Source organism: Barbus barbus, assembly GCF_936440315.1.
Source record: "Barbus barbus genome assembly, chromosome: 35".
NCBI classification, from domain to species: domain Eukaryota; kingdom Metazoa; phylum Chordata; class Actinopteri; order Cypriniformes; family Cyprinidae; genus Barbus; species Barbus barbus.
Genome location: NC_136763.1, coordinates 13241617 through 13267667, shown reverse-complemented (window position 1 = coordinate 13267667; position 26051 = coordinate 13241617). Strand labels below are relative to the sequence as shown.

Below are 26051 nucleotides of genomic sequence, written 5' to 3'. Positions count from 1 at the left end.
ATTTTAGCAATAGTAAAATACAACAGTATTCATAAAGGTTATGAATGATCCAAGAAAGCAAATGACCTCTTCTATACAGCAGGTGGAGCTGTAAGCTGATTTCATAGATGCTCATATCAATCAGTACGTGAATCTACATGTGCATAACTTTAATGTGTATAAAAAGTATCATGCATTCATGGTGCTGACAGGTTCATCTCATTAACTATAAGGATTCAAATCTCATCAGTTTATATAAACAAATCTTGAATGTGAGAGCACAAACCAGCATGACCTGATTTCTCAGTACGTGCGCTCTATATAAGGGCACTGGGTTTTTAAGTATAATCAGAGTGTAGAGGACACACCAGAAGAGGTAGTGAGCAATGCGCACATCACCGATGGCCCTCCTCAGGAGAAAACGCACCAGGTGACTGTCCAGATAACACTCGTACTTCAGCGCCTACACAAAGAGAAAGTGTTAGAGAGCAGTTTGTTGGATGGGAAGGGTGAGAGAACAAAACGGACAGGAGGTAAAAAAGATAGGATATAGATCAAGGTCAATGGGAAAGGATGGAATGGAGTGAGAGCATGAAAGGAAGTGAGATACAAGGCCTTTGTTACCTGCACTAACTGAGGAAGGAAATCCAAAAGCTCAGGATCAGAGATTGAGTCCATCCATTGTACCGCGGTCCGCCTGCACTCCTGATCTGGAAACCTGGGACATTAAAGTCACCATGAAATCAAAATGGACAGTTCTTATTTTTTATTTTTTTTTAAACGAAAATTGACTTTTGTGGCGCTTTTTTGGCTTGTGGCCACTATAAAATGCATTTAGAAATTTTATATGAAAAATATCTGGGACTCTTCAAAACAGTTGATGGTTTTGAGTTAAGTCATTTATGGTCATAATCCAGTTCAAGCTGGTTTAGGTGGTTGATCAGTGATCGGGCCGGTTAAGTCAAAGTCAAGCGGACAGGTTCATGAAAACTGAAAATTCTGTCATTTACTCACCCTAATGATGTTCTAATCGTGTATGACTGACTTTCTTCTGCTAAACTTAAAATATGATATTTGGAATAATGTTGGTAACCGTTTCGGTTCCCATTGACTTTCATTGTATCAGCAAAAAATACAATGGAAGTCAATGGGAACCGGTCACGGAACACTTCGAGAACGCAGTGGAAAAAACAGAGCCTGGGTCCAAGTGCAGGTAAGGGTATTTAATATAACCAAAAAGCCAACACGGCAAAAAACAAAGCAGTAACGGAATGGGATACGAGACGGCAACACAGTGCATGTATCCCAGACCAGAGCAAACACTACAATAATACCATTAGCATATACACAAAATAATTAATTCACCCAGGCAGAGTGGTGAGAGAGGGGAGACTATATAGTCTGTGGCAATGGGGAACAGCTGAGGGTGTAATAATGAGTGTCAGGTGAATGATATGCGGCAGGTGTGTGCAGTTAGGGGAGTGGAGTCCGGGAGGACGGGAGATGGTGACCTCTAGTGGAGAAAGGAAGAACTGCAGCCCAGACTCGTGACAGAACCGAAACGGTTTAGTTACCAACAATCATCAAAATAACTTATGTTCCACAGAAAGATAAAGTCAGGCCTGAAATGACATAAGGGCACATAAAAGACAGAATTTTGAGTTTTGGGCGGACTACCCCATTTTGGTCAACCTTGTTAGAGCTAGTAGACCACCCTGGTGGTTCTTGGTTAAGTTGATTTGATTTTTAACACTAACAAAGCTTTAAAATCATGTCAGTAAATGTTGAGAGTAGCCATTGGATATCTGCTCTCCACATGTGCTATTCTGGACAAATCTAAAAGGTCAATTCTTCATGGTCTACTCAAATCAGCCTGAAGGACAGTCAAGCTCTGCTTAGCCTCCAGCTAAACAATGGAGCAAGCTGCTGCCATGGTTACCATAACACTCACGTGGCATTCAGCAGGCCTAGGGTGTCCAGGTGGTTCATGCATCCCCACTGGCGGAGCAGGGCATAGATGTCAGGCAGACATGCCCACTCCCAGCTTGGCGCACTGGCCAGGACCAGCGGCAGACGACTGGCTTCCACGTGGCAGAAATAACGCTTCTCCCACAAAAGACGCCGGTCCTCTGGAGTCAACCTAGATGAATGGATCAACAATAAAAGTTAGAACAAAGAAAAAACAAATGTGTACAGCACTCTCAAACTTCTAAAATAAATATTTAAATAATAAATCAGTAATATAAAGAAAACAAAGACATTGTATATGTATTTTTTTATGTACATTTCTACATACAAATATAACAATTTCTTTATTATATCTTACGTCAATAAATTATGGCACTTGCACGAGCATGCTGCAAATGGAAAATAAATATTTAAAAAATTATTTATAATTTATTTAAAATAATGTAGTCAAAGATATTTAAAACACTTATTAATTTTAAGATATTTTATTTAAAATACTTTCCTCTTTATTTTGCAAGTTATTGCATGTGCAATGGGTTATATTTTGAGATGCATAATAAATACATAATTGCAAAATGAGCTCTACAAGTAAAACAAAATTGTTTATTTAAAATAATCCAAAAAAATACAATAAGTGTGTTTTACATATACACCAGTATTTATTTATATGTGTACATATATGTGTATATATAATATATACACATACATGCATACACACACACACACACACATAATACAAATACTTATTTTTATTTTTAATATTGCTTTATTTTACAACAATGCACGTGCCAAGTGCCATCATTTGACATGCCTAACACATCCTATTATGATAATATATAATAAATACAAAATTGTACCAAATGTATTTTAAAAGAGCTGTACAAGTTTTTACTCCATTTCAGCACAAACAAAACTTGTCAATTTGAAAAAAAAAAACATTTAATAAAAAAGGTGTCAAATAAAGACATTATTATTATTATTCATTAAATATATATATATTTTTTTGTTTTCCCAATCCATCGGTCTGATGGTCAGTTTCCTGGAAACGAATACATAGTTACAGACATTTCTCATGACAGCTCAAGCATACAGCAAACGTAAGACTTTAATGTTGTTTCCAGACAAGCAGCCATGGTTTGCAATCTGTCATCTACTTGCCATCATAGTCCAAAAACATGATTACCCAATCTGATAAAGAAAGTAATCTTTCTATCTTGACAAAATTAAGATGCTGATACAGCAATTAAGACAGCATAACGTGTCCAGGAAGGTGTCTGTGCATGGGCTCTCACTGCAGTAAAGGATGGAAAATAACCACACTCAATCTCTAGGTAATTTAAGCTGCATGTTTTCTTCTACACTGATGCATCAAACCCACTGAGTCCAGAGGTAAACACTACAGAAGGCCAAGTTAAACTACTGAACTTTCATGAATAATATTTGAAAATAGAGGATCGACAACATCTAGCTATAGTCTGTACACACACCATCCATGCTTAAAAACACTTCATGATGTGTTTGGGTCCTTCATCCTAGCATGTGGTTGGATGTCATTTGTTAAAGACGACACACATTAGCTCCACTGTTTAGCTACTGTGTTTTTCTGCAGGCTTTTGAATTGATGTTGGGGAGTGGCCTCTCCCTCTAGGGATGACAGCCGTAGGGCAAGACCCCCGGATCAAATTACCTCTGCTCCTGCTCCGTAACCATACAGTCATCAAACAGCTCAATATACTGGGGGAAGGGTTCTGAAAGCCTCATACGGTCACACCCACACTCTTCACGGCAACATGCAATTACTACTGTTATTAGATGACTACATATCCCACAATTCGCTGGAGGAATATTGATTTCTGGCTGCAGTTGCCCAAGACAACCCAGAGGCCCTTCTGCGAATAAATCGCTATAGAAAAGGACAACCTAATGGGCTTGATCTAATACTAAACTTAAGGAAAGAAAGGAAAGGATGTGACGTGTGGTCAAGTATGGCGACCCATACTTGGAATTTTTGCTCTGCATTTAACCCATCCAAGTACACACACACACAGCAGTGAATAGTGAACAAACACACATATACACATCGTGAACACACAACCGGAGCAGTGGGCACCCGGAGAAATGTTGCGGCGCCCAGGGAGCAGTTGGGGGTTTGGTGCCTTGCTCAAGGGTCTCACCTCAGTCATGGTATTGAAGGTGGAGAGAGCGCTGGTAATTCAATCTCCCACCTACAATCCCTGCCGGACCTGAGACTCAAACCCGCAAACTTTGGGTTACAAGTCCAACTCTCTATCCATTAGGCCACGACTGCCCCATTTAATAAACGTTCTTGCTGGAACAAAAAAAAAACAGAAATGTCTAGATCTGCACAAACTTTTGGGTGGATAGATAAACTTTCCAATTTAAGGGTGTTGTGGGTGTTTTTGTAGCATGTTACCATCCAATTTCAAGGGTGTTCTGGGAAGTTGCTAGGGTTTTTGTATATGTATGTGTGTGTGTGTGTGTGTGTGTGTGTGTGTGTGTGTGTGTGTGTGTGTGTGTGTGTGTGTGTGTGTGTGTGTATGTATGTATGTATGTATGTATGTATGTATGTATGTATGTATATATATATATATATATATATATATATATATATATATATATATATATATATATATAAAATTGTATTCAGCAAGAACACACTTAAATTAATCAAGAAATTCAGATTGTTACAAAAGATTAATTTATCAAATAAATGCTGTTGTTTTGAATATTCTATTTATCAAAGAATCTTGAAAATATTAGAATGATTTCTGAAGGATCATGTGACACTAAGACTGGAGTAATGGGTTAAAATTAAGTTTTGCAATCAAAGAAATACACTTAAATATACATCTAAATATTACATTAAAATAGAAAAGTTACTTTTAAATTGTAATATCTCACAATATTACCATTTACTGCATTCAATGAAACAATGGTAGTGTAAATTTGTTTAATTATTTTTTACCTGCCCATTTTGTTCACAAGATAAAAATATTAAATCAGATCACCCCTCAAAAAAAGCTGCACAATGAGGTATAGTCAATAGCACTTAAAAAGAAAATGAGCAACCATAATAGGAACAAATGTTTCTAGAATCGATAAACTGCCTTTAAAACTCCCACCACGGTTTATATATTTACAACAAAAGAAGAGAAGAAACATGAACTCTCTGCTGACACAAGCCAGATCAGACAGTTTACACCCAGCTCAAACGCTCAACCTTTGATCCCAGAGCTGGAGACAATTTATGACTGAATATTTCCTGGCTGGTGTGGCTCCAGATTTTACAGTGCAGCAAATGTTTCAGAGCTCCATAGGCTCTGAGCACCAGAGGCAGAGCGGAAAAACAGCTGAGAGAGAAAGAGAAGAGGAACAGAGCCAGCTGGGGAGGATATCCACATCAGCTGTCTAAAGTTGACCGTAACAAAGTGAGTAATGTAGAGCACCAAGCCCTGCTGAGCACCAGAAATGTCCTCATATTCAAACATAGGGAACAGAATAAAGACCTGATCTATAAAAGGCACAATAAGGAAATGATTTTCACATACAGATGATAATTATACATTCTATTTAATATAATAAAATAACATCATAATATTAGATATTAAACATTATACTATAAAATTACACAACATATACGATCAAATAAATGTTTAAACCAGTCTCACTTTCACCAAGGCTGCATTTCCGTAATCAAAAAATACAGTATACATTATATTTTTTCATCATATTCCATTATTATCATTGTTGAAAGCAGTCATGCTGCTTGACATTTCTGATGAAACCACTATTGATTGATTGAAGTTAATTTTTTTGAGGAATAGAAAGTCTAAAAGAACAACATTTATTTAAAAAATATTTTTTGGAGCATTATAAATATCTTTGCTGTCATGTTTAATTGATTTAATGCATCATTGCTGTATAAAAGGTCTCTTTAAAAAAGAAAAGAAAAAAGGAAATCAATTGATGTCAAACATTATTTGAAATATACATCTTTAACATAAAATGTATTTACTGTTATTTTTGATTAATGCATAAAAGTATTAATCATTTTTTTAACTTTTTAATAGTACAGTATATGGTCATCGTAAATATATAATTTGTGCAAAGTTTAAAACAGTGTGTGCATGTACTCATTTCCTGTTTTCCTCCCCCTCCCATCAGACTACCATTCTCACATTCCAACTTTTCCAACTCCGCATGGATGCCTCTATTCCTCCCACTCTAACTTGAAAGGAGGGATGAGATGGGGAAGCAGAGAGTAACACAGAGGACAAAAGGAAGTGGGTAATGCTGGTTGTTTAAACTCTTAGCGAAAAGGAAGGATCTGAAACCAGCTTCATCCTCTCATAAGTGTCTGATCACCACCTCAACAAACATCACTCTGATCTTCAATCTTCAACCTCTGTTCCCATGCAGACATGCTCGTTTGAGAGCAGAAAAGAGATTTCATGCTGTGTGTCACTGAAATATGAATAATGAGCAACAACAGCTGTGTCTGAATATGCATTAATCAATCCTTGTCTTGGAGAAGATGCGATTTTCATAACCTTCATCTGTATATCGTCCCACTGCATTCTGTTTATCATTTTACAGTGTGAATGCCCACTAAGTGCATTCCATGACTGAGCTAGAATGAGAACGTAAGATGTAAATGATCTTAACTCACAGGCTCAAAGAACCTGAGAACCAGCTTTCAGCAATTTCTTTTCCAACAAAATGTTGCTGGTTTTGAGCAAATGATCAGATCATCTACAAAGTTTTTTCAGAATCGGTCCAAGCTTCCACTGACTTGAGAAGCAAACACCGTTGCGTCAATCTTTGCTTCTCAAGTCAACAGAAGCTTGGGCTTTGTGCACAAATAGAATTCTTGTAGCTTCATAACATTATGGTTGAACCACTGATGTCACATGGACTATTGAGGGAGCCGCTATTCTGCCTGACATTGAAACTGCTTTTGAATGCATGCACGATCGCTTTTTAGTTTTACTTTCGAGATTCGCGATCGCACAGACTACCGTTTATACTACAGAGCGGCAGTCAGTACTAACCACACATTTTACAAGATTAGATGTTTGTCAGTGGTGCTCAGGATCTGCAAATCATTCACCATCGTCCTCAGTCAACTCTGTTTATGTGGTAAATAAAATTTTATGTTCTGTAATGTAACAGGCAACCGTTAGCAATCCTTATTTTTTTTCTGTGCCTTACTGAATATGGATTCACGCTTTGGGCACACCCCCACGATGTCATCGTCCATCGCGATGTTTCACTCTAGACATCGTCCGATACCAATTTTGTAGACATCGCCCAACCCTAGTCAGAAAGCTCTCGGATTTCATAAAAAATATCTTCATTTGTGTTCTGAGGATGAGCAAAGGTCTTACGGGTATGGAACAAGATGAGGGTGAGTAATTAATACAGAATTTTCATTTTTGGGTGAACTATCCCTTTAATAAATTAACAATTAAATTAAATATATAATAAATATGAATAGTTTTATTTCATTTTATTTAATAATTAAATATTACTTAGCTGGAGTAGCTAAGGTGAAATAAACAATGATGCTTTGCCACAAGCAGGAACTGCGAGAGCAACTACGGATGCAATGTTCTTAGTAGCCATTGGTTACCAAGAATATCGTATGGAGTGTTTAACATGGTGTAATTAAATAAATGCACATCAGGCTGTGTCAATTTTAATTTTGATCTGTCCAATCTATTTTGTGTCAGTCCAGACAGACTGAGTTGTTCTAAAATGAGGACACCGTATTGGTTGAAAAAGAAGCAATATTTTCTTATATATAAAAATCTAATAGTAAATATGCAATGTTAAGTATTACAAGGTATATTTAGCATTTTAAATATTGACAGAAAGGAAACTTCTTCCCCCCTCCCCCCATTCATGGAAAGATCTTGAAAACATTAAAACAAATAATTAGATGAAGACGCGTCAGTTGCTTTAGGATTACCAGACCTCCAACTCACCAGAAAAGTGACTTCTTGTGCAAGACATCATGTAGCTGCCTCTGGCTGAGCTGGTCCAGACGGGAGAACTCGTACTTGGGGCTGAACTCTGCAGGAGCGGGGGTGCTGAAGCGCACTTCGAAAGAAGAAGTAGGAAAGTCCACCTGAAAATACAAGGAGTTTTGTTGAAAATGAGCCCTCAAAGCATCCTAGGTGAATATGACTTTGATCTTTCAGACGAATCCAGTCCGAGTTATATTAAAAATTGTCCTGGCCCCTCCAACCCTTACAATGAGGCAAGCGGGTGTTTTTTGTCAACAGTTTAGAAGACGTGAAAAAGTGTGCGCATCCATGATAAAACGTGCCTCACGGCTCCGGGGGGTGAATAAAGGCCTCCTGTAGCAAATCCATGTGTTTTTGTAAGATAAATATTCATATTTCAAACGTAATAAACACTTTTTTTTTTCTCACTTCCCGCTGACTGCAGTACGCGGAAGCCGTCCAGGCTGTGAGCGCTGTGCATTCATTTTTGTATGCATGTTCATTTTTGGGTGAACTAACCCTTTAACAATAGAGGTTTCAAACACAAAAGAGAACTTGACCTTTTACTGTATATTTACAGTAATATATATATATATATATATAAATAAATAAAAATAACACGCACATATACACACACACACACATTACTCTGCATGAAAAGGTCTAAACAGTCTATTCTAGTTTTTAGGAAACTTAATGGGCAAATAAAAAGTGCATTGAGATCATATTCAAAATGTAGCTTTGTCACCAGCAAAATTAATGCAAGTATTTCATAAATATTTAATATATTACTCAACCCTAATAGGTATCTATTCTGTTCAACTGAGGGTTAATGATATAAAGAAAACAAACGGCTATCATAGGTCAAATTTACTCTAGCCCATGGGTTGCAAAGATGGCACAAGAGTGAATTTAGGAGGTTTATGATCCAAAGCAAACACTAAGGTTCACGGTCACGGCTGGCAGCAGTTAACTCGAGTGCTGAAAGCCATAACAGCTCCATGAACAGCTGAGGCTTTCACCTTAAACATGCCAAGTTAAATACCACTAACACTAAATGTTAACAGCAGAGAGCCAATATACACTGAGCTAAAGACAAACGGAAACTACAGCCACACGCAGCAAAAACCTGGTTTAAAAAAAAAAAATAAAATCAAGAAAATGAAAAAAGCTTTAAATCAAAGCTCATGATTGGGACATCTGGGTCTGTTTTCACACTTCTGTCAGCCCGGGCTGAAATCCGTCCTGTCTTTATTGCCATTTGCCTCTCAGCATCACACTTCATCCATTAGCAGAGCAGAACACACAAGTCCCTCATCCATTTCATGACTTTCACACCAAATGTTCCACCCATAAGGCAAGTCAGTTCAAGCGGCCATCTTGGTTACACCACTGGGCAGCTATTTCCTACTCGGGCAATGAAAATATTTGAGACAGACAATGCATTAAATTGTTCATGAATTAGAGGTGTATTTTTTGCTTGTGAAAAATTAAATAAGCCATCTAAACTGTAAATCTCTACTGTAAATCTACATGCAAATACAAATCATATCTATTAGAATGAGGGAAAAGCAAAATCTCCAAAACAAATCTACAAAACTTGTCATGCTTCAAAAATTCACAATTCTTCAAACTTAGCACTAAAATCTGACAATGATATTGTTTTAGCTTGAGTAAAAAATAAACAAAATATGGCCGATACTGAAATTGTATACTATGTCTAATTAAATGGTTCTCAACCAGTGGCCCACAATAAATAATTTTAATATTTACAAATTATTTATTACTAAAACATCCTAAAAACACTAAAAAATAAAGATGTACAAAAACAAACTGAATATTTATTTATTTTTGTATATATTACTGGCAATTTGTTACAATATAGAAACACCAGAGCTAGGCTACATATCAGCTTTAAATATCAGGCTTCTCAGTAATTGTCTTTTGACCAAGACATTAACTAATACATAAAATGACAAAGCTTAACAATCATTAACAGACAATATTAATATATATATTGCAATTTCTCCCCTTAATATCTGCCTTTTACATCAGTGGCGGACTGGCCATCTGGAGCACCGGGAGTTTTCCTGGTGGGTCGCTGTACAATGTGGGCCGGTGTTGTGCCAAATTCTGACCCCTGCCAGATTACTTCCCCCCAGTATTGGTAGGTTTAGAGTTAGGTGTGGGGGAGGGGTTAGGATTAGGGGTGGGGTTAGGATTAGGCAATCAAGTAGCGATTTCAACATGAGGGCATAATAATTTGACAGGGGTTGAAAACGGGCACAACATCAGCCCATCGCGTAAATATAAGGAATGGATTATAGTAAATTTACGTAGCCTATATCCGTCCATCGGCCCAGACAAATGGCTCGTCCTGCCCATTTCAGTCAGTGGTTCAAAAGCGCTCGACAATGTAAAAATGTTTTAGCCAATCAAATCGAAGGCGGCGGGATTTCCGGTTCACAAAGCTGAGCTGACATTGAATGTGAGCTGAGGTAAGATGTAGGCTAATCAGCAAAACATGAGACAATTTAGCAATATTTGCCAGCGGTTTTCAAAAAATGTTAAACAACAGACATTAATTTTCAGGGATGCAAACTAGTACTGGACTTTTCGAATTTCTAAGATTTGAATTCCATTTACATTATTGGCCACAGTGTAGTCTACATAGCCGTTTTCAGCAAACATAAGATAACAGTGAATGTTTGTATATCGTTATATTTCTTCCATAATTTCACGTGTCTAAGAAAAAAATGAAAATGTAAAACAAAATGAAAATGTAGTTCTCAAACTTACTGCAGAGCATTGTAAATATGAAGACTTTCACTTTCAAGGGCCGTGATTAGGAACGTTCTTAAGATATTTTAAATGTACATGTTTTAATGCTTTAACGTTTAAATATAATTTTTTTTCTGTGATCAAAGCTGAATTTTCAGTATCATTAGGCCTACTCCAGTCTTCAGTGTCACATGATTCTTCAGAAATTATTCTAATGCGCCGATTTGCTGCTTAATTATTTTCAATTATTATTTGTGCTCAGTTATTAATAATGGTTCTTATTAACAATATTGAAAATGTTTTTGTCTCTTAATATTTTTGCGGAAACTGTGGCTCTAACTTTCAAGATTATTTGTTGAATACAAAGTTAAAGAACAGCATTTATCATCTATAAATAATTTGAAGTATGTATATCTTTACTGTCAATTAAATAAATTTAATGCAACCTTGTTGAATAAAAGTATTGATTTTTTTTTTTTTTTAAATCTTACTCCAGACTGAATGGTGATTTATAATTTTCCATAAAAATATGAAGCAGCAAAATTGTTTTCAACACTGATAATAATCAAAAATGTTTCTTAAGCAGCAAATCAGCATATTAGAATGATTTCTGAAGGATCGTGTGACACTGAAGACTGGAGTAATGATGCTGAAAAACGCATCACAGATGTGTTTTTTACTACTATATATTTGCATAGAAAACAGCTATTCTAAATTGTAACTATATATTTCACATATTACGGTTTAGTGTATTTTTCATCATCATAAAATTCTTTATCATATATAAAAAAAATCTTGTCAAGAAATTGAAAGGCACAATAAAAACAGTCCACATTCTAAACATTTCAAGTCGTAGAGCACAGCATTGTTATATGGACTGAAATTATGGTAGGCATTTAACTTTAGTGACATTCCCTCTATGTAAAAGAGATGTGTAAAAATATTATTTACAAATTGCCATGTAGGCTACACCAGGAAGACAAATTATAATGTAAAGTAGTATGACAGTCATTCATTAATGTTAATGATTATACTTTTTTTAAAGCATTTTTATTTCTTTTGTGCAATATTTGTATATTAGTCAGTGGTGTTAAAAATAGCTCTAATAAGCTGGTGGGTTTATGGTGTGGTGGACCGCTCTGTGCCAAAAAGTCCAGGGCCACTTTTTAGTCCCAGTCCGCCCCTGCTTTACATTGTCTATGAGCATATGCAAATATTTATCATATTTGCAATTATGAATTACTTGTAAACTGATAAAGTAGGACTTGGTTCAGCATGAAAAGTATCAAAAACATTTACTTACTGAAAAGCAAAAAGGAAAAGAATGTGAAAAATGGGGTCAGAGAAAGTGAAAGAGAAAACCAGCAATGGATAAGAGAAGGAGAGAAGCTAAAGGGAGCGAGCGCACATTAGGTAGATTTAACGAGCCCCAGATGCATCTTGTCTTAACAGGCAGATTGCAGGGACTGACTGAGGGAAATCTGACACCTCACACCGAATAACCCGGCACCTAAATCAGGGGCAGAACCTACTGAATAAGCACAGAACCAGGCTTCGCTCCCAGTTTAACTGCACAGCCCACTGCCCTTAGACAAAGCCATGCCATTCGGGCACAAAAGAGCCCTATTGGCACTACTATGGGCTGGTTTGGCACACAGAGATGGCAGAAAGACGAACGGGGATTGTATAGTAGGAGGCCTGTGCGGAGGGTGGGAATTTCACAGAGGCCCATCCGAGAGAAGAGAAAACCATGAACACACGTGATTTACCACACAGTTTCAGAACAATACCAACGGGGAGGCTGTTTACAGAGACCGGCTTTGAAATGTCACGTCTAAATGTGTTGAGAGGATATTATTGCATGTGGAGGAAGTGGTGACTCAGCGTGCACAAGATCTGGGGTGACGTCTCAGGTGTTTGTGATGATCGTCTGAGCGCAGCCCTAATCGGTAAACGTTTCTCAAGGGGACATCTGTAAAAGTAAATTTACATGGTACCTCAGTGATAAAACTCATGGATTCAGATGGTGATTTATTCACAGTGGAGAAACAAATTCTGTGATCCTATGAACCCAGAAACGCGCTGCTTACGTGACCAGAGTGCTATAAATAAAATGTGTTATGCATGGAGTAATAAGAATATATTTATAAACATCCCCCATACTTTTGAATGTGTACACGCATTGTCTGAGAAATATAGGTCAAATACTGAGGTACCATTGCCTGTTCAAATGTTTGGGTTCAGTTAGCATTGAGAAATTAATACTTTTATTCAAAAAGAATACATTCAAATAAAAGTAGCTGTAAAGACATTTATAATGTAACAAAACATTTCCATTTCAAATAAATGCTTTCTATTCATCAAAAAATATTAAGCAGGACATCTGTTTTTGACATTGATAAGCAATGTTTCACATAAGAATGATTTCTAAAGGATCATTTGACACTGAAATTCAGCTTTGCCATCACAAGAATAAACATTTTAAAATATACCAAAATAGAAAACAGCTGGTTCATTTGTGGTAGTATTTCACAATATTACCGTTTTTACTATATTCTTAAACAAATGCAGCCTTCATAAGCATGAGACTTCTTCTAAAACATGGTTCCTTTTAATGAATTTGGCAAAAAGAAAAAATTAACTAACAATTAGTTTGGTTATGTCTGATTCAAAACAAAACAAGTACTATGTTACTAGTTATCCTATACAGATGGGCTGATGTCCTTTCGCAGCAACAAAATCAGAATAAAATATGTAGTTTGTGTCATCAAAATATTTCCTATGCTTATTTTGCCTGGGGCTGTTTAGATGCATATGAAAGTGAAAATTTTGTATCTATCTGTCTCTCTCTCTGCAGAGCAACCTGACCTACTTTTAGCGGGACAGTTCCTTCCTACATTTCCATTTGCACACTGGCCTGACCCTATTACTCTTGAAGTTATGAGCCAAGGAGAAAAGTTTCATTATACCTCCATTATACTCTTTTACATATAATCTAACTAGACATGCCTTCAAAAATATACCGCTTAAACCTGTTAGCTATGCATATGTTCTCAAAAGTTAACTTTACTGGGTGTATATGCATAAATGACCTTCAAAAAAAAATGCATGTGAGATGGTGGGTTTGTTTTAAACAGGAAGTCTCATCCTTAAGGCCTGTTAAGGGCCTGTTTGGTACAAGGCAACCTCCTGGATAAAAGAAATATAAACCACATTATAGGAGGAGGAGTGTATGGAATGGTGTGTTGTGAGTAACCGGGAGTTTACAGAGAACGTGAGTGAGTCAGAGTTAAGAGTAATAGAGTATAAAGTAGGACAAGTGGGAAACAGTTTACTATATGACTACACTTTAGATTGAGCAAAAGGCCGAACCTGAAGGATGACGCTGTCTGGTTGGCTGAAGTTGGGCATACTGGAGCGAGCGTTTCCACTGCCGGGGGTTGAAGGCCAGAGACCCAGAAGCTTCCTCCCACATGTAAGAACACTAAGTAAGAGGGAACACAGGGTCTGAAAATACCTAACATCCGCTTATGTATGCAGAATATGGACAATAAGATACTTGACCTCAGTATATTTATGTCTTTATCTTTCAAGCAAAAGGTAAATATATTTGTAGTGCTGCCAAATGATTAATCGTGATTAATCGCATCCAAAATAAAGGTTTTGTTTAAATAATGTGTGTGTACTGTGTATATTTATTATGTATATACAAATATAGACACATCCTTGTATATGTTTAAGGGAAAATATATTATGTGATAGATATAGAGATATATATATATAGCAATCCGCTTTTCAATTTGCCACCTCTAATTAGGAACTGGTGCACACTCAAAAAAAAAAAAAAAAAATTGCACTAGTTTGCGTGTTTGTAGCGTTTGTAGGCCGCGCTAGACTAGCAGACGTCAGCCTGTTCTGATCACCACAACTGTTTGCTGTAGGAGGTGAGTATCAGCAGAACTCTAGTGCTTAAAGAGCCTGTTTTCATGCCCTCCAGTATAATATGCACTCATGGCATTATCATTAATGACAAAAATGCACAAAATGGGAAAGTCTACCAGGAATAATAATAATAATAAAAAAAGACATATCCATGCTTACTGTCTGAAGTTGAATAAGGGCATGGTGACCCAACCTAAAGCCTCAATGCTGCGTTTCTGCTTGCTCTTTTCCTCCGCACCTACAGGGGGTGGTAGGGGGGTGGCATATAGCGTCACAGTCAGCTGTGACTCCCTTGGTAACTGATTGATCTGGATGGGGAAGCAAACTCTGTATTTTGAAAAAGACAAAATTAAAATGAGTATAACACCAGTTTTTGACAATGCTTCCTAAAATGATAAAATTGGAATTCTAACAGTTGCTCAAAACTAAGAACAACAACATAAATGCAACATTTTATTTTTAAACACCTATACTTGGAGTTATAATAGTATAAACTCACACCTACATGCATGAGACTAAATATATTCACCAGGATGGAGGAAAAAAACAAAACAAGGGACAACTGTCCACTAAAATATCCATGAACAATACCAAAACTCTACAATAAGGCGGCAGAGTACAAAAACAGCCACAGGAAGCTGAGCTGGATGTGCTATTTTCAAATATGATGTCTGAAATACTTGGTAAACAAGCTTATAGCTAACGTGTTCAAACACTAGGCCATTTATTTGCGACAAACCTCAAAGAGATAGTATTTATGGGACTGTGTAGTGTGTGTGGATTGGTGTCAGGCTTACCTCTGGTCCCACACCACCAGATGGAAGAGATATTTGCTGACCGACTGTTTACTGGTGTGCTGGGGGGCACAAAGCTCCACTCCGCCATGGGTGAGAGAACAGGACAGGAAGAAATTTTCATAGCTGTAGATGGGTTATGTGAAAAAGAGAGAAAGACAAAGAGGGTGAGATCATCAAATGGCAACAAGTTACATCTAACAGAAGCCAAGATATTTGGGACATTAAATCACTGAAAACCTTTCTTTCCAGGGAGCTGCTGCTAACCTGATAAGAGTTGTGACCAAATTGCACTAAACTCAGAGACTTGAGTCAGATGTGGGAATTGTTTCAGTCTAGTTTTATGCACTGAACAAACGGATTCTTTAAGATGATTTGACTCAAAAGAACGACCCATTCACAAATTAGACATCACTACTCCAAAGACCTCCAGTGAATTCTGCATGGTCAAGATTGTCAGTGAAAACTGACTCAATGATATCAGAAGACCTATATAGTAATATAGCTTACAAATAATATAGACCAGGTTTAAGATGCTATGATGGTGATTTTGCATCTTTTTTGAAGCTTAAAAGCTCCAGTTCCCTTTAACGGCAATTGCACGGACAAGCACTGTTTTTTTTTTTTTTTTTTACAAAATTTTCCATTAGTGTTTTACAGAAGAAGGTCATTCAGTGAATAAATTACAGTACTTTCATTTTTGGGTTAACTAATCCTTTTAAATTTCAAATGAATCATCTTAAAGCACTGACTGAGAAAATGCGAATAGTGTGCATGATTTAGGAGAGCAGCATAAAAAATGTGTTCATGTCTGCATTAAATTTAGTGACATTTTTGCCATTACTGTGTGACACTTTTTTTTACCACGACAAATCCAGAGTTCCATGTGACTGGCATAGCTTTTACTTTATACTTTAGGTAGGTAGTTAATTTTCTATCAATTACAAAGGAGTTGCATAAAAATAAAATAAATTAAAACGTACAAGATGTTTAAAAAACAAAAATTCTAAACCTTTTTTTTACTGGCAAGATCTTAAACAAGTATTTTAAAAAGCTTACTGAAGTAAAACCATCATCTTGCAATAAACGAACTAGGGAATAGGGAGAATGGGGGGAGAACATACATAAAGTGCTTTACAATCAAGTTTTTACTAAACAGACATGCTTTTATATTTGGGTTCACTAGCTAATTTAATGGCTGTGGAAACCCTGCCACATTTCCCAACTTCTCTCTCCTAATCCCAACTTTATCTAATGTTCTCCCACATCATTCAACTTCAATTCAAGCACTTATAGAGACGCCTAAACGGGAAATGAACTATCCCGAGGCCAATTTAAATAGAAAGAAAAACATTCCCAAGCAAAATGGAATACCAGAGAGTAAAGAAAAACACGTGATTGAAATACTAATGTTAATCATCCTAATACTGATGGATCCACAAAAACACGGCATAGAAAAAACCACCATGGCTATAGTCTCCAAAAAAATCATTTAACTATATTCATGTTTAAAATCGCCTTTTCAGACTGATCCAAGATCAGCCCATCTGATTGACTCTAATTGCCTAAAGCAGATGGGATGCAAGAAAAATGTCAACCCTCCATCACCACTGCACAGGTGCCCAGCTTGCCCTCCGCCTGGCCTCCAGAGGTCAAAGGTTTTGCTGAGTTCCCATACATGTTTCTTTGTGATGGCTTGTTCCACAATCAGCATCAGTTTCAGAGGGAGACAAAGAGCACTAGTTCAGGTCAGTGGGTGGGAGAGACCATTCCTGTGCTGTGTGGAGAAGGGGAAGGGGCTGTATTATTTTAGCACTGAACGACTGGGCGAGGTGTAGTGACATTTAGGGTTGGCAGCATCTGTCTCCATGCTGGTGGGAGCAGTCGCCACAGTTCTGGCTTAGGACGGCGGATAAAGAGTGAAAAAAAGAGGGCATGCCATTCTCAAGAGTCCTCTCTATAGATCATAACACCAAGTAATCCTGCTCGATTACAGAAAGGCATCAGCAATGTGGACAGCTGGTGTACAGCTGCAGCTCTTCTTCCACAATTCAACTTTTCCTGTATCATTTTCACAGAATTCCATCTAAAAATGCAACAGTCAGGTTTTTTTTTATCTACATGAATGATATTTAGTAGATTTTCTGATCCTGAGCAAGTGATCAACAGACGGAGCATGCAATCTGGTATCTGCTGGGAAAGCAGCACTTCCTGAACAAATACAAAAAAGGGCTACTTACCCCAAAGCAAAGCAAGAATTATTTTTCTGATCAATACATATTGTGGCACTTTTGAATCCGTTTGATTTGCCTTAATTTTTTTAATATTTTTCTACTTTCGTTTTTTTTTGGTTTGCAGTAATCACAGCATGTAATATGATATCATGGAACGTCTGTTAAAAACCTGTCATTCCGGATTTTTCATCCATTTGCAAAACAAACAAGAACGCTCATGAGTGCAAATCTGAACTTGTTCAAACTGTCAAAAAACAACCCACTTTTCATTTTATTTTTTTCTACAAAGACAATTGTAGAAAGATTGACAGTAGACAATGAGTTGTAGTAATATTCTTCCATGTTTCATTGTTTTTAGCAACCTTATTTGTGCTACATGAACACAGTGCACAGCTGACAACAAACAATGAAGTATTACAGTAAACACTACTTTTCAAAAGTTTGGGGTCGTCAAAATGTATTTGAACATCTTTTATACGCACACCAATGCTGCATTTATTTGATCAAAAATATAGTAAAAACATTAATATAGTGAAATTTTATTAACTTAAAATAACTTTGATTTGAATACATTTTAAAATGTAATTTAATACTAGGATGGCAAAGCTGAGTTTCCAGCAGCCATTACACCATATTTTTGTGGAAACCTTTTTTTTTTTTTATTAGAAAGCTCAAAAGAACAGCATTTATTTGAAACAGTTTAGTAAAATTATGTCTCACTTTTGATCACACCCTTGCTGGAAAAAATCATTAATTTCTTTAAAAATTGATTGAATTTGATTAAAAATTGAAATTGATTTCACAAGGTGATGAAACCAAAACAAGAAATATAGCGCTACCTGGCAGCCCATGTGATAGGGATGCGATGAGCTGCGTAAACGCTAAAAGAAAGCACGTTGGTGACCATGCCAGCTTCCTGTATGGGGGCTGTGGATCTGCTGCTGTGTGGAATGGTGTGGAAATTGGCATTGAAAGTGCTGCAGTACAGCTCCACAAGATCCAAGATGGCTGCAGTCAACTTCTCCACAATTGCCACTGTAAGATAAAAAAAATTGAGAATTACCAATAATTACAACACACTCTGAAAAACTAGATTCTGTACATTATCCCTAACATGAAGCTTTTTCATATCTTATACATTTTATGTTCACAGAACGCTGGATGGAGCAGCAGAACGAATTCACATGTTAAAGCTGACAGAAGGACATTAGTTGCTGCAAGTGTCCTGCACAAGGCTGCATCATTCCTGTTTATGCCTTTATCTGAGACCACAGACTTCCTCATAGCAGGATGCTACAAACACTCTTCCAACAAACAAGACACACTTGAACATATATTCCAAGGATGGAAAAATCGAATATACAGGTACATCTCAAAAAATTAGAATATTGTGAAAAACTTCACATTTCAAAAGTTTTTGTGTTTTAATTTTGATGATTAGAGCTTATAGCTCATGAAAGTCAAAATCCAGTATCTCAATATATTAGAATATTTATATTTGAGTTTCATTAAACAACCATCTCTATAGTATAAATTCAGAGTTTCTCTTGTTCTTTGAAACCACAATAATGGGGAAGACTGCTGACTTGGCAATGGTCCAGAAGACAATCATTGACACCCTACACAAAGAGGGTAAGTCACATAAAGTCATTACTGAAAGGTGTGGCTGTTCATAGAGTGCTGTATCAAAGCATACAGTATCAAATGCAAAGTTGACTGGAAGGAAGAAATTGGGTAGGAAAAGGTGCACAAGCAACAGGGATGACCGCAAGCTTGAGAATACTGTCAAGCAAAGCTGATTCAAACACTTGGGAGAGTACTGAAGCTGGAGTCAGTGCATCAACAGTCACCACGCTCAGACGTCTTCAGGAAAAGGGCTACCAAGCCACTTCTAAAACAGAAACAACGTCAGAAGCATCTTACCTGGGCTAAGGAGAAAAAGAACTGGACTGTTGCTCAGTGGTCCGAAGTCCTCTTTTCAGATCAATTTAAATTTTGCATTTCATTTGGAAATCAAGGTCTGGAGTCTGAAGGAAGACAGGAGAGGCACACAATCAAAGCTGCTTGAAGTCCAGTTTGAAGTTTCCAAAGTCAGTGATGATTATCAAGTCCAAAGTCAATGCAGCCGTCTTTCAGGAAATTTGAGCACTTTATGCTTCCATCTGCAGACAAGTTTTATGGAGATGCTGATTTGCTTTTCCAGCAGGACTTTAGCACCTGCCCACCGTGCCAAAACCACTTCCAAGTGGTTTGCTGACCATGATATTACTCTGCTTGATTGGCCAGCTAACATGCCTGACCTGAATACCATATGAAATGTATGGGATATTTTCAAGAGAAAGATGAGAAACTGTCGATCCAACAATCCAGACGAGCTGAAGGCTCAGTAGTGCCTCAGCAGTGCCACAGGCTGATCGCTTCCATGCCACACCTCACTGATGCTGGAATTTGTGCTAAAGGAGCCCCGACCAAGTATTGAGTGCAGAAATTAACATACTTTAAAGAACTTGAACATTTCTGTTTAACAAATCCTTTTTTTTTTTTGGATTTTAGGAAATATTCTAATATTTTGAGATACTTTTGACTTTCATGAGCTGTAAGCTCTAATCATCAAAATTAAAAAAACTTTTGAAATGTTTTACTTTACATGTAATGAATCTAGAAAATATGAAAGTTTCACTTTTTGAAATAAGTTACCAAAAAAAAGAACTTTTTCACGATATTCTAATTTTTTGCAAGCAAAAGCAAGCAGTAAGACCAGAAGCATCGTACCTCTGTTTTCTCTCTTCGCCAAGACACTGACATCCTATAAATGAACACAGAAACATACACTTAAGCATGCATATCAGAAAGACAGTCACGCTAAACTATGTCTAAAGTGAAAATGAAACTAGTAAAACCAATGGGTATTTCTAGCAGATATTTCTTGCATTTTCAAATCTTAGTGGTTTAAGCAAAGCGGATAATTGTCTGTCTACTCATTTGAGGAACTAGAAGCAGCAAAAGCTGCACATTTGCAGCACTGTGTCTGTGCTCACGAGAGTAGCCAACACAGCAGTATGTACATCAGATTTCTAAAACATTTCCCAAGTCATTTTTGTGACTAAGTGTTCAAAAGTACCACCTTCTGCACTTTAGGCTGTAGTCTGCATGGGCAAGCTGGCAGCTGGTTTAAGGCAGCAGTGATGTCAGGTGTTTCAACAGCTGCTAGAGAAGTACACAAGGCCTTCACAGACTGCACCAACCGCTCCACATGCAACGGCAACTCAACCTGCAAATGACAGAAAAGACATTGAGAAAAAAAATACTGAAAGAAAAAAGTATAAAAGCTTAATATGCAAAGACATTACAAGTAAACCATTGAATGATTCATTTTCTGTCATTAAAAGTATTAACATTTTAATTACGATCAAAACGTTGTTTATTTTTCTGACCACCAACAATGACTCAATCAATGTCATGAGCTTTGGGGGCATGGCTATCCAATTTCCTGACCAATGGCAGAAGAAGGGAGTAGTCAGGAAACTTGCACATATTTTTTTTCCAATTTGAATCAGTGTTTTATTAGAGTCACCGAGATAATATCATAGTTTTAGTATTTTGAAGTAGTTTTTTATTGCGTTTTTTGTAATTTTTTTGTAGTTAAACTAAAGAAAAATGAGAATTGCTGTATTGGCAATGATCTGAAATAAAAGTCTTTATTATTTCAAATAAATGGAACAATTTTTTAATGGTTTTAGTTAACTATAACAACTATGATTTGGATTGAGCATATCACACCCAGTTAAACACATTATCAAAGAATTTTCAGATAAGTCTGTAACAAGTTTACCTCCGATAAAAGGAAAGACTCAGCCTCATTGTGAAAGGTATCCAGGAGAAGAGTCAGTGCCTCCCTGTCACACAAACAAGAGTAAGAATCGTCAAACACTGTGAATGTTAGAATCTCTCTACTAGCATATAACACTTAAACTTCCTGACCTTCTCTTCATCGCTCTCACCTGGTCACAGTCTGTTTGATTGGCCTCTCTTGCAGTAGAATATTGTGGTTCATGGTGGATTGAGTATCATCGTCCTCTATCTGCAACAACAACAACATAATGCAAACATTTAAAAATTAAAACACCTCTAGCGTCTGCACTGACAAGTTCTCAAATGGTTCCCTATCGGAGTCTATGGTTCCACCCAAACTTAATGTGATGGCATTCCAAACCTGTATGCATTTTCTTCTTCTGTGGAACACAAAATATGACGCTTAAAAGAACAAACAGTTACAGGTCCTGCAGACTTCCACAGTAATTTTTGTTCATACTATGGACATCAAAGGGACCCAGCATTGGTTACCAGCATTCTTCAAAATACTGTATTATGTTTAAGTATTACCTCGTCGTATGGTCACATGGTTTTTGACTTTTTCAAATGAGTTTGATGAACACCTAGTGCAATGTGGACTGCATTTTTAAAATGACTGACATTCATTTTGATTATATTAATTCAAAGCTGTAACTCAAGGTTTTGTTGGTGTTAAGAAGTCTAAAAATATTTCCTACAGGTGTTTCCTGGAGTTTCAACTGTTCAGTAAGGAAAACATATTGTTGGGTCACTAATCCATAATCCATCTGCTGTCAGCTTTGGTCTTACCGTTCGGGCGAGCTCCATGTTGACAGAACTCCGTTTGGTAAGAATGAGTCGAATGTCCCAGTCAAACTTCAGACACTGCTGGATGTACTCGAAGCTCGCCAGAGTCTGGTTGCTTAGTAGAAGGGAACACAATTCAAAGTTTCATAATTTATTTATATACATATTAACTACCGTTGAAAAGTTTGGGGTCGGTAAGATTTGTATTTATTTATATATATTTATTTAGGAAATAAATTAATACTTTTTCTCATCAAGGATGCTGTAACATAAGCAAACTTAGATATGAAGCACAACAGTTTTCAATTGCAGATGACTTATAAATAAAATAAAATACTCAAAAAACAGGCACTCGAAAACAATTAGGAGATAACAAGAGGAACACAGAGCACAAACTAAAAGTCTAAAACAAGACAAGACCACAAAGAAACAAAAACTATTTAAAGCCCACGAACCATTCTTCCAAATGCACTGCAACAATTGTACAGAAACTGAAATTATTCCACTAGCTTCATACTCAAACATGTTTTCAACTGTACCATTGTCATTATGGTCTATTGTTTCATTGTCACAGCACCCAGAAAAGGTCTCTATGAGTATGTTATTGTTCTGAAAACTTATGCTTATATATTTTACAGTCATACACACAATGTCTCTTCACGGCCCTGCACAAGTACATGGTTATCAGGAAAAGACACACTTCCTACCACACAGCTGCACCCACAGCAAAAACAACCAACGCACTTTCAACAGAACAACATCTGCGGTTCTCGTCACACAGATAAACTCAGCCTCAGTTCTGTCAGCTTTGCCCTTTAAGCAAAATAATACAACCGACTGTCTCATCAAAAATGTCAAGTGGCCTTTTAAAAAAAGAAAAACAGGAAGAGCACACGTTTGAGTGATTAGTTAAATTTGCCTCAAAATGGTGGTCGTGTCATGGGGAAACCCAATGTGGTTAAAGCAGTCCACAGACATAAGCACAGCTTGTTTTTATGCAACCACAATTGAAGGGCTACAGTTATATGGCAAGGAGCTATTCAGACCACAAACCGCAGATCTTCGGGTTCAGCTTGGAATCACCCCATTTCCACCCACAACTCAAACGGCTGTACAATGGACGTCCTTGCAACGTGTAGTTCATTATGCTATTGGATGGGAACTTTTTAGTAACACGCTGCACACTGCAGCAACAGGGGACTGTTTTTGGCCGTAACACTTTAGGGAGAAAATCCAACCCCACACTCATATGCTGAGCCAATGTGAGGTAGACATGAAGCCACTGGAAGACAAATGCAGATGTCCAAAAAATCTCATAATCCTGTTGTTAGCATTATAGGAAGAAGCTTTGATTATAAACAATTGCCACAACATGCTAATCATGTTTCTGTGGAGAAGGTTCATTTAGCCTATGAAAAGCTCATTATGAAAGACGAATTATGTAACTAATGTTCTAATAAAGTTCTATGGATTTAGATAGCAAGCAAAAACAGTCAAGTCACTTTTGGTGAATCCTTAGTTCTTACTTTTTGAGGAACTCTGCCTGGCCGCAGATTTTCATCAGGTAGTCATCCACGTCAATCATATCCAGGTCATCATGGGCATAGCAGAGTGTCTGATAAATCAGCAGGTCTATGGTTGACGATCCTGAGGGAGGAGGACATCAATGTTATAATATAACAACTACATTATGTAACTTTACTTGTGTGTTGAGAAACAACCAACTAACTACACTTTTCCCACAAGTAGATGTCATAAAATATGTTGACTTTATCATCACATTTACAACTAAGTGAATGGAGGTAATTATATTTTTTAGTGTCACATGATCCTTCATAATTCGCTGATTTAGTGCTCAAGAAATATTTCTTACTATTATCTTTTGTTTGGATGATTCAGTTAAATGAACCAGTTAAAAATTATTCTGATTAATACACTGATTTATTTGTATCCTTGTGTAGTTTACTTTGTTGTTGCAAAATATCTAGTTACATGTTGCTGGCATTTAAAAAAAAAAAATCAGTTACATAAATATAGAATATTTTCTAGTTGAATTTGGTGGTAAATTCATCAGTTCAAATGTAAAACAATGTGTATCATATAGTACGTAGATATCGTAGATATTGACACCTTAAACTGTTTCAATGCAGTTAGCTACTTTAGCTAAAAACTTGTATAGCAGCTAACTGTTTTTACAGGGTTAGCTTGACTGTTTATCTCTTTTATTTGATCATGGGTAGCTTGAAACTTGAGAATCTAAAGTTTAAAGTAACTTCCCCAAACACTGCTACACAAAACAAATGCCAGATTAATTACATGCTAACAATGAGAAATGAGCATACAAAGAAACAGAACTGCCCAGTGTGTTTCAAAGGGTATCGGTTTATCTATAGCAAGATCAATAAGAGGTCATCAATTAGTGACATGTCGGTGTAGCCCTTCCTGAAAATGGACATGTTGCCAGATGCTCCTGATACAGTAAATTAGCACCTACTGATCTGAATACATTCGGTAGACAACAGACAAAGAAGCAAGGTTGGGAATTTTCGCTTGGCTCACAACAATGTTCGTCACTTCCCTGGGAGGATGTGAAACAAACGAGCAGAGGTAGGGATGAACCAGAAAAAGGTTAATCCACCCTTCCCCCCTTTCCACAAATTACACCCTAACTGGGCAGATGTACTGCACTGCGGTCACAGTGGGAGCACATTTTGGAGAAAACGCCCCTGTCTCTCGCTCTCTCTCCCTTTTTCACACACCTCAGTTTCTCAATAATGAATTGGGCAGCTCTGCTGCAACATGAGTCTTGAGGCTAGGCTCTTATTTTTTATTATTATTTTAATGTGAATGGACCAAGATATAAACGAATGCCAATCTCCTCCACATTTGTTTTGCAATGCACAATTTCCATTGATAAAATGGGCCATTTCTTACTGATACTAGTTATGATAATTCTTTTTACATTAAATACTTAATTCCAGTTTGATATGTAGAGACAACTATATGCAAGACATTTGATTTCCAATGAATAGTGTAAAAATGGCAGTTTTGCTGTATTAATTTTATTAATACATTTTTGATTTTGAGATTTTATTCATTTTAATTACTATTTTACTTATTTTTAATTCTGGCCAATAATTCAAAATTGAAGCCAAATTATTTTAGTAATAAAGTGATTTTAGAATAATTTTTATAAAATATAATATATATATATTTTTTAATAATACAAGTTACAACTACTGTTCTAAATTACTTTGCCTAAATAAATTAGAAAATGTAAAAAAAGTGAATTTAGGAACCACAATATTATAAATGTACAGCATGAAAGATATTTATTGAATGAACATTCATCAACTGTCTGACTGGGCAGACGGGGTAAATATATCACTACCCAACCGTCAAGCAGTGCTGTACATACCTAACTATTTTTCCATGCCCTATGAACTATTTTGGGTTGACCTCCATCATTTTAACAAACATTTAGCAGATTTCACAGCTGCTCATGACACAAAGAGAAAGCCATGCGAGAATGGCACCACAGTCCGCGTTTATCATACACTGGCAGGCTGCCATGATAAAGAGCATCTGTCAGGCAAATCATGCCAGAGCAGGAAAAACAAAAGAAGAACAAGTACAGTGAATAAGTGAGAGTGAAAACATGTTCACAACATATTTCTTGGGCGTCT

General features: G+C 36.8%; 1 protein-coding gene across 1 annotated transcript in view; it reads right to left on the bottom strand.

Annotated features, from left to right (window-relative positions):
- Positions 1-26051, bottom strand: part of LOC306854648 (phosphatidylinositol 4-phosphate 3-kinase C2 domain-containing subunit beta-like) — a 50766-nt gene that overhangs the window by 14156 nt on the left and 10559 nt on the right. The window contains exons 5-18 of the mRNA XM_079392829.1: positions 23892-24012; positions 22369-22480; positions 21729-21808; positions 21560-21623; positions 20852-20998; positions 20500-20533; positions 18567-18762; positions 15497-15619; positions 14859-15026; positions 14130-14241; positions 7956-8098; positions 1931-2119; positions 604-697; positions 348-442 (exon numbers count right to left, since the gene is read on the bottom strand). Of these exons, the coding sequence (XP_079248955.1) occupies positions 348-442; positions 604-697; positions 1931-2119; positions 7956-8098; positions 14130-14241; positions 14859-15026; positions 15497-15619; positions 18567-18762; positions 20500-20533; positions 20852-20998; positions 21560-21623; positions 21729-21808; positions 22369-22480; positions 23892-24012 (1678 nt within the window). The remainder of the gene's footprint in view (positions 1-347; positions 443-603; positions 698-1930; positions 2120-7955; positions 8099-14129; positions 14242-14858; positions 15027-15496; positions 15620-18566; positions 18763-20499; positions 20534-20851; positions 20999-21559; positions 21624-21728; positions 21809-22368; positions 22481-23891; positions 24013-26051) is intronic.